The sequence below is a fragment of the Malaclemys terrapin genome, chromosome 5, assembly GCF_027887155.1.
Source record: "Malaclemys terrapin pileata isolate rMalTer1 chromosome 5, rMalTer1.hap1, whole genome shotgun sequence".
NCBI lineage: Eukaryota > Metazoa > Chordata > Testudines > Emydidae > Malaclemys > Malaclemys terrapin.
In genome coordinates this window covers 110,745,125-110,759,101 of record NC_071509.1, presented here as the reverse complement: position 1 = coordinate 110,759,101, position 13,977 = coordinate 110,745,125, and the positions used below count along the sequence as shown (strand labels likewise).

Below are 13,977 nucleotides of genomic sequence, written 5' to 3'. Positions count from 1 at the left end.
ACTGCTTTACCGTGTTATATCTGAATTCGTGTTATATCGGGTCACGTTATATCGGGGTAGAGGTGTATAATTGAATTTACACAAATAGAAGCATCTCAAAGTTAGAAAGCAGCCTTGTTCTGAGTTACCTATATAAAAAAAGGCTCTATAAACCTTTAAACAGACCAGATACTCCACCAGGATAAAAGATACAGCTCCATGGGTCATTGAAAGTGTTCTGGGAGACTTAGAGTAGTCCATGGATCTTGGTGTGATAAACAAGTTAATTCCAGAGAGAATGGCTCTAAGTGCTTGAGGATCCAGGTATCACCCTCCGTTTCTAGAACAGAAATGGACATAAGGCTTGAAGTAGGTGTCGTTTTCAAAATCTTGGAAGGGTGAAGACCCTTTTTAAAATATTTGCTTGAGCCACAGCTCTGCCCCCTAAAGAGGCAGGCATACAACTGTATTTTTGGCTTTACTATTATGATGTTCTTGTAAAATAAATAAGCCAAGTCTCCGCATCATACCTGCCCTCCTACAGATAGCTTCTTATTCCATCCCAGCATCCTCCCAGCTCTTGCTGCAAGGGCCCTAGGGTGACCAGATAGCAAGTACAAAAAATTGGGACACTTTTTTGGAGGGAGGCATAGTTGCCTATATAAGATGAAGGCCCTAATATTGGGAGTTTGGTCACCCTAAAGGGACCTCTTGTTCCATTCTCAGAGGAGCCTCTGTGTGCAACATGCACCTAGCCTTCTCCAGAGACTTGACTTTTTGCTGACCCCATTCTCTGAAGATCATACAGGAGCCCAAGATAAATTGTGATCACATAAAACAAGCTCTACTTTGTTACTTGGAGACATCAGGACTTAAGTAAATATTAAGTCACTCACTGCAGAGGAGAGGTGTCAAACACATTGCCCATTTGACACATTTGTGAATGAAGGGGCAGAGTAGGATTCTTCCAAATCTAAACTGTTTTTTAATAAGGTTTATAGTCCTCATGGTTAACAAAGGTAGCCTTCCAAAAGTGCTGTCTGCCTTGGTCTTGGTCTGCAGGCAGCCTGAAATAATAGTCCTTTGATACGTGAACTCCCATCGTAGGACTGGAAGGACTTCCAGTGAGAGGTCTAGTCCAGGCCCCTGAACTCATTGCAGCACTAAGTATTATCTAGACCAGGGGTGGGCAAACTACGGCCCGTGGGACCATCCTGCCCGGCCTGGCCCGGGAGGCTCACCCCCAGCCCTTCCCCCACTGCCCCCTCTTCCCCGCAGCCTCAGCTCGCTCGCTTGCTCGCTCCACCGCCGGCACAATGCGCCAGGTGGTGGGGCTGTGAGCTCCTGGGGCAGCACAGCTGCAGAGCTGGCCTGACCTGCTCTCTGTGCTGCGTGGTGGCAGCGGCGGCTGTGACTGATGTGATTAGGTCCTATGATGGTGTCCCTTGAATAGGTATGTCCCTTGAATAGGACCTAATCACATCAGCCACACCATCAAGGGCTTGTTCACCTGCACATCTACCAATGTGATATATGCCATCATGTGCCAGCAATGCCCCTCTACCAGGTACATTGGCCAAACCGGACAGTCTCTATGCAAAAACCAGACAGAGAACACTTCAACCTCCCTGGACACTCAATTACGGACCTAAAAGTGGCAGTTCTTCAACAAAAAAACTTCAAAAACAGACTCCAACGAGAAACTGCAGAACTGGAATTAATTTGCAAACTGGACACCATTAAATTAATTGGTATGGCAACCCCCATTTTTTCATGTTCTTTGTATATATATATATATCTTCCTTCTGTATGTTCCACTGCATGCATCTGATGAAGTGGGTTTTAGCCCACAAAAGCTTATGCCCAAATAAATTTGTTAGTCTCTAAGGTGCCACAAGGACTCCTCGTTCTTTTTGCTGATACAGACTAACACGGCTCTACCACTCTGAAACCTGTCACTGACAGCTATTTTCTAACCTGCTCTTAAAAATCTTAAATTATGGAGATTCCACACCCTCCCTAGATAATTTATACTAGTGTTTAACTACCCTGACAAATTGGAAACTAAACTGACCTTGCTGCAATTTAAGCCCATTGCATCTTGTCCTATCTTCAGAGGTTAAGAAGAATATTTTTTTCTCCCTCCTCTTTGTAACAACCTCTTATGTACTTGAAAACTGTTATCATGTCTCCTGTCAATCTTCTCTTCGCCACACTAAACAAACCCATTTTTTTTCAATTTTCCCTCATAGGTCACGTTTTCTAGACCTTTATTCATTTTTGTTGTTCTTCACTGGACTTTCTCCAATTTGTCCACATCTATTCTCATTCAGGAGCTAAGGGTAGGTCTACACTTACCTCCAGGTCTGGTGGTAAGCAATCGATCCCAGATTGATCCCGGAAGTGCTCGCCGTCGACGCCGGTACTCCAGCTCGGCGAGAGGAGTATGCGGCATCGACGGGGGAGCCTGCCTGCCGCGTCTGGACCCGCGGTAAGTTCGAACTAAGGTACTTCGAATTCAGCTACGTTATTAACGTAGCTGAATTTGCATACCTTAGTTCGAAATGGGGGGTTAGTGTGGACCAGGCCTAATTATAAAGCGTAATAATGTCACCTTTAACTCTTTAATTGCTGAGCACAGTGGCACGTATGGAGAGGGGGTCAGACATGGCCCACAGGACTTGGGAATTGAGAGCCGCTGAAGGACTAAGGCTATGCAAGGATTGGGAGCCACAGAGCTGCTGTCACAGCAAGCAAGGTTAGGGTTCCCACCTGCCTGTTTTTTGAACAGGACACCTGGTTGAAAAGGGACCCTGGTAGCTCTGATCAGCACTGCTGACTGGGCTATTAAAAGTCCAGTTGGCATGGGGCTGGCAGGCTTACCCAGCTCTGTGCAGCTCCCAGGAAGCAGCAGGCATGTCCCTCTGGCTCCTAGACATAGGGGCGGCCACTGGGGCTCCACGTTCTGCCCCCAGCCTGAGTGCTGGCTCCGCAACTCCCATTGGCTGGGCCCTGCGCCAATGGAAGCTGCAGGAGCGGCGCCTGCGGGCAGGGGCAGTGCTTGGCGCCACCTCATCACGCCTCTGCCTAGAAGCCAGAGAGACATGCTGGCTTCTTCCCGGAAGCCCCAAGCCTGTACCCGAAATCGCCATCCCTGAATCCCATTCTGGACCCAAACTACCTCCTGGAGCCTATGCCCAGCACCCCATCCCAAGCTCGGCACACCCTCCCACATGCCGAATCCCTCAGCCCCAAGCCCCCTCCTGCACCCCAAACCCCTCAGCCCCAGCCAGAGCCTCACCCCCTCCTGGTGAAAATGAGCGAGTGAGGATGGGGGAGAGATGGACGGATGGGGGATGGAGTGAGCAGGGGTGGGGCTTCGGAGAAGGGGCGGGACCTCAGGGCAAAACAAGGGTGTTGGGTTTTATGTAATTAGAAAGTTAGCAACCCTAACCAAGGTGTGTCTGTACATCCAGCAATCCTAGCAAGCAAGGCAGCGTAACTGTACCCCGGTGTAACTGGACAGGTGAACGCAGCTAGGGATAGGCCTGACCTCGCCTCCACCGAGGTGCAAACCTGCTGCGTCTATACTGGACGTACAGGGAGCTAGAAACACACCCAGGGTCCAGGGATACAAACAGGAAGGGGAGGGGCATTCATGCCACTCCTCCTCTAGCGCCGCCGGGGTTTGTTTCCCCTTCACAGCGGCTGAGCGGAGGGATACCAGTACGAGGTGAGCCAAACACGAACGCAGATCCGGTCTCGACGGCCATTTTGTGTACACGCACAGACAACCCCCCGGGGCGGGGACTAAGGAGTGACCACGAGCCGGGCACGCAGGAAAATCGCAGGCCCGGCAAGAGCCTTCGCTGTGTGGGGTACTCCGTAGCCCGCAAAGCGACGGACAAAGCGCCTACTCAAGCGCAGGGGGAAACTGGGCCCTGCCTAATGCGCCGGTTTCACATTGTCTGCGAAGAGGGAAGGACGGGATTCTGATTGGAGAAGCGGCGCCTCTTGCCCCTCCCCAGAACAGGCACGCGTGCGGTCTTACTCCCGTGAGAGAGGCCCCACGAGCCTCCCCCTCTTCATTCCCCCACCCCCGCAGCACTAGAAGGCGCGTGCGCGCAACTTGCACGCGTCTGAAGCCCCCCGCCCGCCCCCCGCCATCAGTCTTGGTAGCGCGTGCGCGGATTCCCAGGCGGCGGCGGCGGCGGTTAGCGCGTCCCTCCCTGCTCCAGTGAGGGGTGGGGGTGCAGACGAGGTTCCTCAGTGACCCGCCCCCGGGAGCAGGGGGCGGTGCCTGCTGTCCCCTCCTTTCTTCCTCGCCTCGCCACCGGCGGCGGGTGTGCAAGGGGCTGAGCTCGATTTCTTCCGTGGCGGCGGCGGCTCGGCTCAGCTCATCGTCTGTCCTCTCCGAGGCGGTGGCAGGCAGCGCTCTCCGGAGAAGGGGCCGGACCCGCCCGTCGGGAGGAGGCTGTGGGCGGCTGCGCTCCGTTCGGGCGGGCGCCCCTGGCTGTTTCCGGAGGAAGGAGAGACGCAACTATCCCCCTCCCCCCTCAGCGCGAGCGGAGCCCGGAGTCACCGCGGCGCAGAGACAGGCCCGGCGGGCGGCGGCGGCGCACACACACACACACACATAATGGCGCTCAAACGCATCAACAAGGTGAGCGAGGGCCGGGCCGGGGAGACGGCGCTGCTTCCCCCCACCCCCCGCCGCCGGGGCTGCGCGTCAGGCCCCGGCGGGGGCGAGTCTCTGGGGTGGTGTTGGTGTTGCTGTCGCTCGGGGTTATTGGGTCCCGCACGGGGGGTGGGGGGAGGAGGTTGCCTGGTGTGTGCGCGGTGCCCCCGGCTCTGGGTGGGGAGTGAGGGAGGCCTCCGGCCGGGGCGGATGACTCTTCTCTCTCCCCCCACCCCCACCCCTCGCGGTGAAGAGCAGGGGCCTGATCTCCTTCCGGGGCCCGGGCTGCTGTGCGGGGCGAGGTGGGGAGGGCGGGTGATGTCGCCCGGGAGCCCTTTTTGTCGCAGTCACCGGGAAGGTGGCGGTGGCCCCGCGGGAGGCTGTGGATTGTCTGGAGGGCCCGGGCAAAGGCTCTAAATGTCAGTGTCACCCGGCGCGGAGATGGTGTCGGCTTCTCGCCTCCATCTCTTGCGCTGCTGCTGTTACTGATTCCCCGGCTGTGCTGTGGCTGTATTTACATCGCAGGGACAGTCAGTGCTGGGTCGCTCCTTCCCGAGGGGGAATCCGCCTCCCGGCCAGATTTGGTTTCTCTTCCCTGGCGTGTAACTTCTTTCCCGCATTGTAAGATGGCGGCGGGTTTGCCTAGTTCAGGCTCTTTCCGGGTCTCTTGCTTTCTGCAATAACATCACACACACACACGTCCACGCTCCCGTCAACTCACTCTGCACAGCAGCAGCTGCTCCTATTCCTCTAGATTTCCACTTCCCCTTGGAAACCCATCGCTTTCATAATGTCGTAGAGGAATGGCTTTTTACCTCATCTCTTACTTTATTGGGGGCGGAAGACTGTTGTGTGATGATCTATTGAGAATTTCACCCTTGCACAATCCAGCAGGGTGGAGTAACTTTACAGCTAACTCAAAAAAAATGTTGGGGTGATGGAAGCTTAACCTTTCCAAAGAGTAAGGTTAGTGGCAGAAGGTGGAGTTTAGGTAACTTGTAAATCTTCTCAATTTCAGTTGTGACGTTCCTGTGGAACAAAGGTTTAGTGTTATAGTGCAGCATCCAAGCTCCCAAACTGTTGGGGTCTTAATGACAAGCATGATTAAAGATAAATAGCTTAAGCTCTAAATTGGTGTTGATCTGTATTTACAAGCATTATGGCATTTTAAATATTTTGAGACTAGATGGATTATTTTTGTCTTTGTCACTTTACAGCTTGCCAACAAACCAGAAACTCATAGTGCTGTTAAATCATACACTGAAAATGTCAATTTTGGATACAGTGATTAGGGTTTGTCATATTTTTTCTTAACTTGACACTCTTACTGTGGAGGTCTGGTGGCTTGACTTACTAGTTTGGTTATCTAACAGGAGCATAATGTTACTGTGTCTTAATTTATTGCTTACATTCAAGAATAACAAAACTCTTAAATTCAAAACTGTTGATTTAAGTAGGAGAATGTGTAGATTTGAATTAAAATGACACTCTTAAAACACTTCCAAAATAGTTTCTGGTAAACTTGCCACCAAAACTTGTTTCCACTGTAACCGTAGATGATATAACTTAAATTTAAAATGCAGCTGGGTGACTCCCTGGTATGCTTTGTCACCAGTGCATACAAGTGAAATGCATCCTGAACTCAGACTTCTTGAGGTCTGAGCAATTTGTCAAGTATAAATCAAGACAAACTCTCAAATGCATAATCTATACTTAATCTGATATCTTGGAGCCTTAGCACGTTTTTAAAAGTAATTTTGTACCAAGAAGTCTATTTAGATTGTAAGATTTTTGGAGTGTAGGGACTAACAAAATGGGGCTGCATTCTTGGATAGTTTTTAAGCACTGTCTTAATAAACACTTTTTTATTATTAGTCATATGTCCAGGAGTTCAAATCTTTCCTGTCCAAGGTTAGTGGTTGGAAATGATAACCATTTTTGACTAGCATAGCCAAACCAGGGCTGCAAGATATGCATCCAAATTTGTTCTGTTTACAATTGACTTGATTTTCAGCAGTTGCCATCTGAGACAATTATAGTTAGATGAATGCTTTATCTGTAATTTGGGATTCTGTGATGCTTTCCAAGCATGGCAAGCTCATCCGGACATCAGTTTCTAGCTTTTGTGGTGCAACAGATCAGACTTTGAAACTCCGTGCTTCCTTATAGTATGTGCTTGGCACTAGTCCAGGGCTGCAAAATGCAAGTCCAAGACCTCAGAACACTGTAAGTGTACATACCTGATTCAGTCTAACTTGCAAGTCTGTAGAAATTTTACCTGCCAAGGTCAGAGTTCATTGTCTTCAGCAGATGACATCACAAACACACAAAGGAGAGGCATTTTTCTTTCAATTTCTGATCTGGTTTGATTCCTTTGTTAAGGACCATGCTCTTTGAAGTGAACCAAAATATTAAACTTGGGGCTTGGCAGGTAAGTAAAAATAGACTTTCAGGTCTTGCTAACATATAGAAATTTGTTCTTAAAAGTTGGGATTTAGGATAAGACTACTTTTTTTTTTTTTTTTTAATTTACAAAGGCTATCTAATATTGACTTGGCACTTCATAAACCATTTTGAAGTTGTATTTTAGAATACGTGAAAACATTAGGCTATGTATTTTTGGGTAACTTTTTAGGAAAGACTCTTCAACTCATTGAGTCTTCAGTTTTCACCTTGAAGCTACTGTTTTCTTGTTTAAGGATTAAATTAACTTAAAACAGAATACTGACTTCTGGTATTTGGGAAGAAATAGATGAAAATGTTATAACTGACAGCATTAACTTTTTACACGCGTTACATTACTACCAATGTACTGGTACTAGGTAGCTTTGAGATTATTTCCCAGTCCAAAATATGTTGTCAGTTTCTGCCCAAAGAAGTGGGATGGTTTTGATCTACTGGGAATTTGACTGCATCAGACCATTTTTATGGCAACTACTCTTAAAATAAGGAAATTAAAATACTAATAATCTGTTTGTGCACTGTGGGACCAAGGATGCCATAATATTGTTCAGGAAAAGTTTTTTCTTCAGTCTAATAGTTTTGGAGAGAGTGCAGGAGTAGGATTAAAAAGATGATTCAAATGGAGGATGTACACTGCATTTAATGCCCAGAGGACACTAGTGAGGGACAGTGTGTTTAAAATATATAAATGAATGAATGAAGCAGGATATTTTTCAGCTTTGTTGAGGCAAGTTGTCCGTTAATCACCGATAAAGGGTTAGTAACTTGAAATCATACTTTAAAAATTAGTCTTGCTCCAGAGCGCCTCTAACAAATATTTTTTGCTCTATCATTTTCCTAATTTAAGTTTTATTCTGTTGCTGTTTGAGAACCCTACACAAATAAAGGAAAACTGGTTATGCAAGGCAAATAGTGAAATTGACTCTGATAGCACTGTGTACATATATGTGGAGTATAAAAATTGGTGGGGACGGGATGGGACAGAAAAAGATGTCTAATCTTTTAGTTTTAGTAACTTTAAATTTTGTAACAATACAAAGACAGAAGCAACTAAGTGTCCTCTTAAATTAATCAAATGTCTCAACAGACTTTAAACAGATTTTCCCACCTCTAGTGCATTCTTATAATAAACTACCTTTCCTGTGCATCTATTGAATTGGTCTTCAGTAAGAGGTCCTAAGAAGAAATATATTGAGATGCCAAGGTGGTTCAATATGTCAAGCTGAAAAAGAGGTCCCATAGTTCTTAGTCACTGTATTTATTTATTTAGTACCAATATAGCTATTTGAGGTATTAAAAGTAGTCACTGAGGTTTCTTAAAATGGCTTCCTTCCAAGTAAGGTGGGAATTGCCACTATACAGCAATCCTTGTTGTGATGTTTATATCTTGATCAATGATTTGCTCTGTTTGCCTTTATCGTGTGATTTGGAGGCAAGGGTTTGAGCTTGTTACAGGAATTGGGAGAATTTGTGCTTGTTAAAAGGTTGGGGAAATAAGCGGTGTTATAAGAAAATGGGTATTAAGCAGTAGAACAGATCCTGGAAAAAGCAATTGATGACAATAAGATATCTCTTTGTAGGTCATCTTTGAAGCACAAACTTTGAGCTTGTTTCTTTTTTGCTGCTTTATGACAGAAGCCTGAAAGGTTTTTAGACTTTCTCTTCTCGTTACTACTTTTGAAATTCCAGCCCTATCTAGGCTGACTGTGGCCATTGTGTACACCAGGGATTTCTCTCTCTCTCTCACACCCACCCACCCTTCTGATGTTACCATATTTTCAGCTGAATTGGTGGTAATGCTTCTTTTATAAAATACTTCAGTTCAGAAAAGGCTTATTCCTGGAGAGATAGTGAAAGGGTGCATCGCAAGAGCAAAGAGTAAAGGTTGATAAAGAAGTGGGAAAGGGATTTTCTGTCACTGTTTTTGTTAACAGGTCGTTAACTACAGTGGCTAATATTTTGGATAAATGAAGGCTTTGTTACTCTGGCTCCTTCACTTGATGTGTTGCATCTTATAATAAACATTCCTGAGAACTCCCACAGGTTCTCCAGCAAGACCATAACACTTCTGATATTTGAGCTTAAAGATTAAGGCCATTTCTACACTACAAAATGTCAAGCCAATTTATGTCCGCATATAGCCAGTTCAGATATTAAATAGCTTGTGTGTGTACACATTGGCTGCCTAGGTCAGTGGTATGCTTCCTTACCAGGAGCACTTGTATCGATTGTATTGTCAGTGTGGGGCATTGTGGGACAGTTCTTGAAAACCAGTAATAGTTGACTCAAGCAGCAGTGTCTATACTGACATTGCATTAACCTAATTGCGTCAATTATGACTCTGCGCCGCTTGGGGACATGGTGATATAGTACTAACTTGGCATAGAGAAGCACTTACGTTGGTGGGAGCCAAATTTAAGGGAAGACCTTTCCATAGCGAGGTTGACACAAGGCAGTTTCTGTCACCCTAACCTTGTAATATAGACCAGGACTAATAAAAATTTTCAGGCCATCTTTAAACACGAAGAAAAAAAAATGTGAAAAGAAAATGTTTCAAAATACTTTTGCAGATTACCTTTAAAATTCTTGGACTTCAGTGTGTTCCTGGTTGAGTGAATGAACTGCAAATATTTTTCTAAAAAGTGAATTAAGACCCAGATTGCACAAAGAAATAATGGTGTTCAGCACACAAATTTTAAGCCTTTTCTTTTCAGCTTGCTAGAAATTGCACTGATAGCCTTCCAGTCACTTTGATCCTCTAGTATGTATCATTCTTTCATCATACTTGGAGTCTTTTAGACTCTGGAGCTGGCTTTTAGGGTCTCAGCAAATGGGGTCTAGCTGTATGGTATGGTGGTGACAAAGTATCTGTCCATACTTCTTGAGATTAAACATAAAAACTGTTTGCAAAGCCACAATTAACAAAAAATGTCACTTGCCTATTTTAAAGGACAGTGGGCCTCTGAAAGTAACTGTGAAGGCCAAGAATGAATTGTTTTGGCGTACGCAGTGTTGTAGCCGTATCAGTCCCACGATATTAGACAAGGTGGGTGAGGTAATATTTTTTTTTTATTGAACGAACTTCTGGTGAAAGATAAGCTTTCGAGCTTACACAGAGCCCTCTTTCAGGACTGGGAAACTTATTCAGGGCTTGTCTACGCTACCACTTTGGTATAATTTACATTGCTCAGGGGTGTGAATAATCCACACACCTGAGCAAGGCAAGTTACATTGACCTAAGAGCTGGTATAAGCAGCAGTATGTCAGCGTGAGACTTTCTCCCACTGACATAGTTACCGCCTCTCACCATAGCCTCTCTAATGTTTCCGGGGTAGACTACCCCTCAGAGTGTCACAGCTAAATACAAGATGAAACAGATTGTTTACATAAGTAGTTAACAGGCCACTTCAAGCTAGATGGTCCCTTGAAATGTGTTAACACCCCTCAAGTCATAGGGAGGAAAGGAAGGTGGGGACAGAGAAAAAGTCACGAGGCTTGGTCTATACTACAGCCTTGCTTCCGCTGATGTAATTACCCTAGTACACTGATGATATAACTCCACCTCCACGAGAGGCGTAGGGCTTCTCTCAGTGTAGTTAGGGTGACGCAGTGACTGTGTTTTGGTGTTGCAGTCTGTGCTCCAACACGTGCTTCACTTGCCTTAAAAGCACCAGGGACATAAATTCTGTCTGACTACTATGTGTGAGGAGAGAAGAGAAACAGGTTTTGCTCCTTACACCTGGTTAGTTTCACTCTTGTCTGTGGCAGTGTTACTTATATCTGGTGTTGGCTAAAATTCTGCTGGGGACGTGAAATTAACAAGAATGCCGTCTCCCAGCCATGCTGCTATTGGGTCTCTGCTATAAGCCAGGCTGCCACCCAGGCTTCCGGTTTGGGCTGCCACTTGGGTTCCCTTCTGGAAGCCTTGCCGTCCCCTGGGGTCGGCAGCCGACTGGACTCTGGGTGCAGATCTCCCTGCTGGAGGCGAGAAACCACAGGCAGCTTTCCCCCTGCTCCCGCCTAGAAGTGGAGAGGTGAGAAGCCTGGTTCTCAGAACTCTCCTTTCCCTCCCCTCCCCCCGCACACACACGGCCCCTCTTCAGTTAGTGAAAGCGCGCCTGGTGAGGACGCACATCACTGACAGAAAGAGGGTAATGTGGACATGAGCCACTGCAGTAATTACATAGGTCATCGATTGTAGTGTAGACATGCTCTTAGTCTGGTATCAAGTTCTGTGGCAGAGCAGAAGTTCAGTCCCTCAGGGCATCTCTACACTGAAATTAAAGACCCTTGGCTGGTGCTTGGGCAAAGAGGTTATTTAATGGTGGTGTAGATGCTCGGGCTGGAGCCTGGGCTCTAGAACCCTGTGAGGTGGGAGGGTCCCAGAGCTGCAGCTGAAGCCCAGATAAACCCAAATGTCTGCACCGCAGTTAAAGGGACCCTTAGCCCAAACCCTATGAGCCTGAGTCTGCTGGCACGGGCCAGTTGTGGGTTGTCAGTTGCAGTGTAGACCTACCCCAAGAGAGTGCAGATAATTCAGTTAATTAGCAGTAGTCTCCATAGATGTTCGGGCATCATGTAGTGTTCATTTAGTAGGTATTGGTGCCATGGTTTCTCCTGGAGGTGGAGTTTTGTAGGTTGTGGAGTAGTTGGTTCCACTTCTTGTATTTGTGTTGGATGGCTGTCATCAGCTATTCTTGATAGTTGTTTTAGATTTCTTGCATGATCTTTTTTCTTCCAGTATGTGGGAACATATGGTGATTTCTTGTCTGAGGTGGTCCTTTCTGGAGTATGTGAGGTGCAGTAAATGATTCCTCAGTTTTATGAAGTCCGTCTCCAGAGCTGTTCAGCATATTTAGTTTTGTATGTAGAGGTCAAGCGTTATGTTTTGTTCCTTGCATTTGCTCAGGAAGTAGATGTTGCTGTTAAGTTGCGCTTCATTTTTCTTCATCTTGTGGAGTTTCCATTTCAAATGACAAAAATTGGTACCTTGCATTGTTGTATGTAGTGTTGTTGTAGCCATGTCAGTCCCAGGATATTAGGGAGACAAGTTGGGAGAGGTAGTATCTTTTATAGGACCAACTTCCGTGGATAAGAGAAGCTTTTGAGTTTACACAGCTCTAAAGTGCTCAAAAGAGTCTCTCCCCAACAGAAGTTGGTCCAATAAAAGATATTACCTCAGCCACCTTGTTTTGGTGTTGCAGTCTGTGCTCCAACACGTGCTTCACTTGCCTTAAAAGCACCAGGGGCATAAATTCTGTCTCTGACTACTATGGGTGAGGAGAGAAGAGAAACAGGTTTTGCTCCTTACACCTGGTTAGTTTCACTCTTCTGCTACTTGAAGCATTATATATGGCAATAGGAGCATGATGCAATCTACAGCTGAGATGAAAAAGGCAGATGCAATCTACAGCTGAGATGAAAAAGGCAGAGGGATCCTAAAAACATAGGTGTGTGTTGAGGGTTTGGGCAGCTGTCAAATTTCCTCCTCTTCCCTCCCCCCCCCCCCCCCCACTAAGAGGGGTGGGGTCTAAGTGGAAGGTTTGAGAGGAAACCAGAATTTCAGCTGTCTAGTGAAGTCAGTTTGGAGATGTGAAGATGCTGTCCTGCATAAAGCCTACACTACAGTATGTCTTTTTCTAATCCCGTCACAATAGCAGATCAGAGGGTCTTTGAGAGAGTAGGGATGGTCCTGCCTGAGGGTGGGGAGTTTGGGATAAGTTGACTTAGCTGACTGAGCTTCCCTGGAGCATTTCCTTGGAACACCCCTTTTCCCATCACTCCCTTCAGTGCTATACCATCCTTTGTGTGGGTGGAGTACAAGTACTTTTCGTCTTCTCCCGGTCAGCCTCTTTCGCATTTGGGAGGTGATTAACCATTTCCAGAATTGTCCCAATAGTTTTGAGGGTTCGCTTCAGTGGCTGTTTTATGAACAAACAGTCTCTTCTGTGGAGGCAACTTCTGCCTCAGGTGGTGGTGCTACATCTTGCACCACAGCCAGTGATGTAGACCCCTGCCTGAGATCACAGCAGGGCATTTGCTCCTTAAAGGGATGAAAAAAGAGAGGGTCAATCAGGGGCCCCTTAAACTTCAAAAATCTTTATTTATCCCCTCCAAGATAGAATAATAAGTTAGGGCTTTTCTTCACAAGGAAATATACCAGTATAATTATGCTAGTAAAATATATATTGCTACAAGTGTACTGGTGTAACTTCCTGTGTGGACATTCTTCCAGAACATTTACACGTGGAAAGTTACAGCAATATATCTATAGCAGTAGTATAGTTATGTTAGTAAATTTACCCATGTACATGAACTCTCATTCACAGTCTTGTATTCATAAAAAGTGAGGGTCCATAAGAAATCAGTCACTTGTTAAGTGGTAGGCCTCACATGAATGAAAAGCTGCACTAAGAATTTCAAAAATTGACTTTGAATACTTTAACATTTAAAATAAAAGAATCCTGGATTAGTAAATCAAGTGACATGCTGACATGAGGTTCAGTGTGAATCTAAATAGCGGTTGTGTGTTCACTAAAAGTGCAAGTTATGTTGCTTAACATTGCCCATTATAAAATATCTTCAGAATATTCTGAGAAGCTGTAGTGTCTCCGTGCTTTGTTACAGGGAATTTAAGTTTGCTGTCTCTGTGGAAAATTTACCCAAGCTTGGCTGAACTACCAGTATGAAAAATCACAATTTGTCTGTTTTAGTAGAGGCTTGTTTATTTGGCAGAACATTTCTCTGATTGGCACTGAGTATCCTCCAGCCCAGGACACAAGGACCTGAGCAGGATTCTCCGTTTCAGGTGCACTTACTGGTTGCAGGGACATCAGTGTGAGAACATGGGGGCTCTA

General features: G+C 46.1%; 1 protein-coding gene across 2 annotated transcripts in view; it reads left to right on the top strand.

Moving 5' to 3' along the window:
• Window positions 1-4,203: 4,203 nt before the first annotated feature.
• The window catches only part of UBE2D3 (ubiquitin conjugating enzyme E2 D3), a 28,565-nt gene continuing 18,791 nt past the window's right edge, over window positions 4,204-13,977 (top strand). Inside the window, exon 1 of one of the 2 annotated variants that reach the window (XM_054029374.1) lies at window positions 4,204-4,642. In XM_054029374.1, the coding sequence (XP_053885349.1) occupies window positions 4,619-4,642 (24 nt within the window). In that variant the 5' untranslated portion in view covers window positions 4,204-4,618. The remainder of the gene's footprint in view (window positions 4,643-13,977) is intronic. The other variant, XM_054029375.1, reaches the window with a different exon arrangement.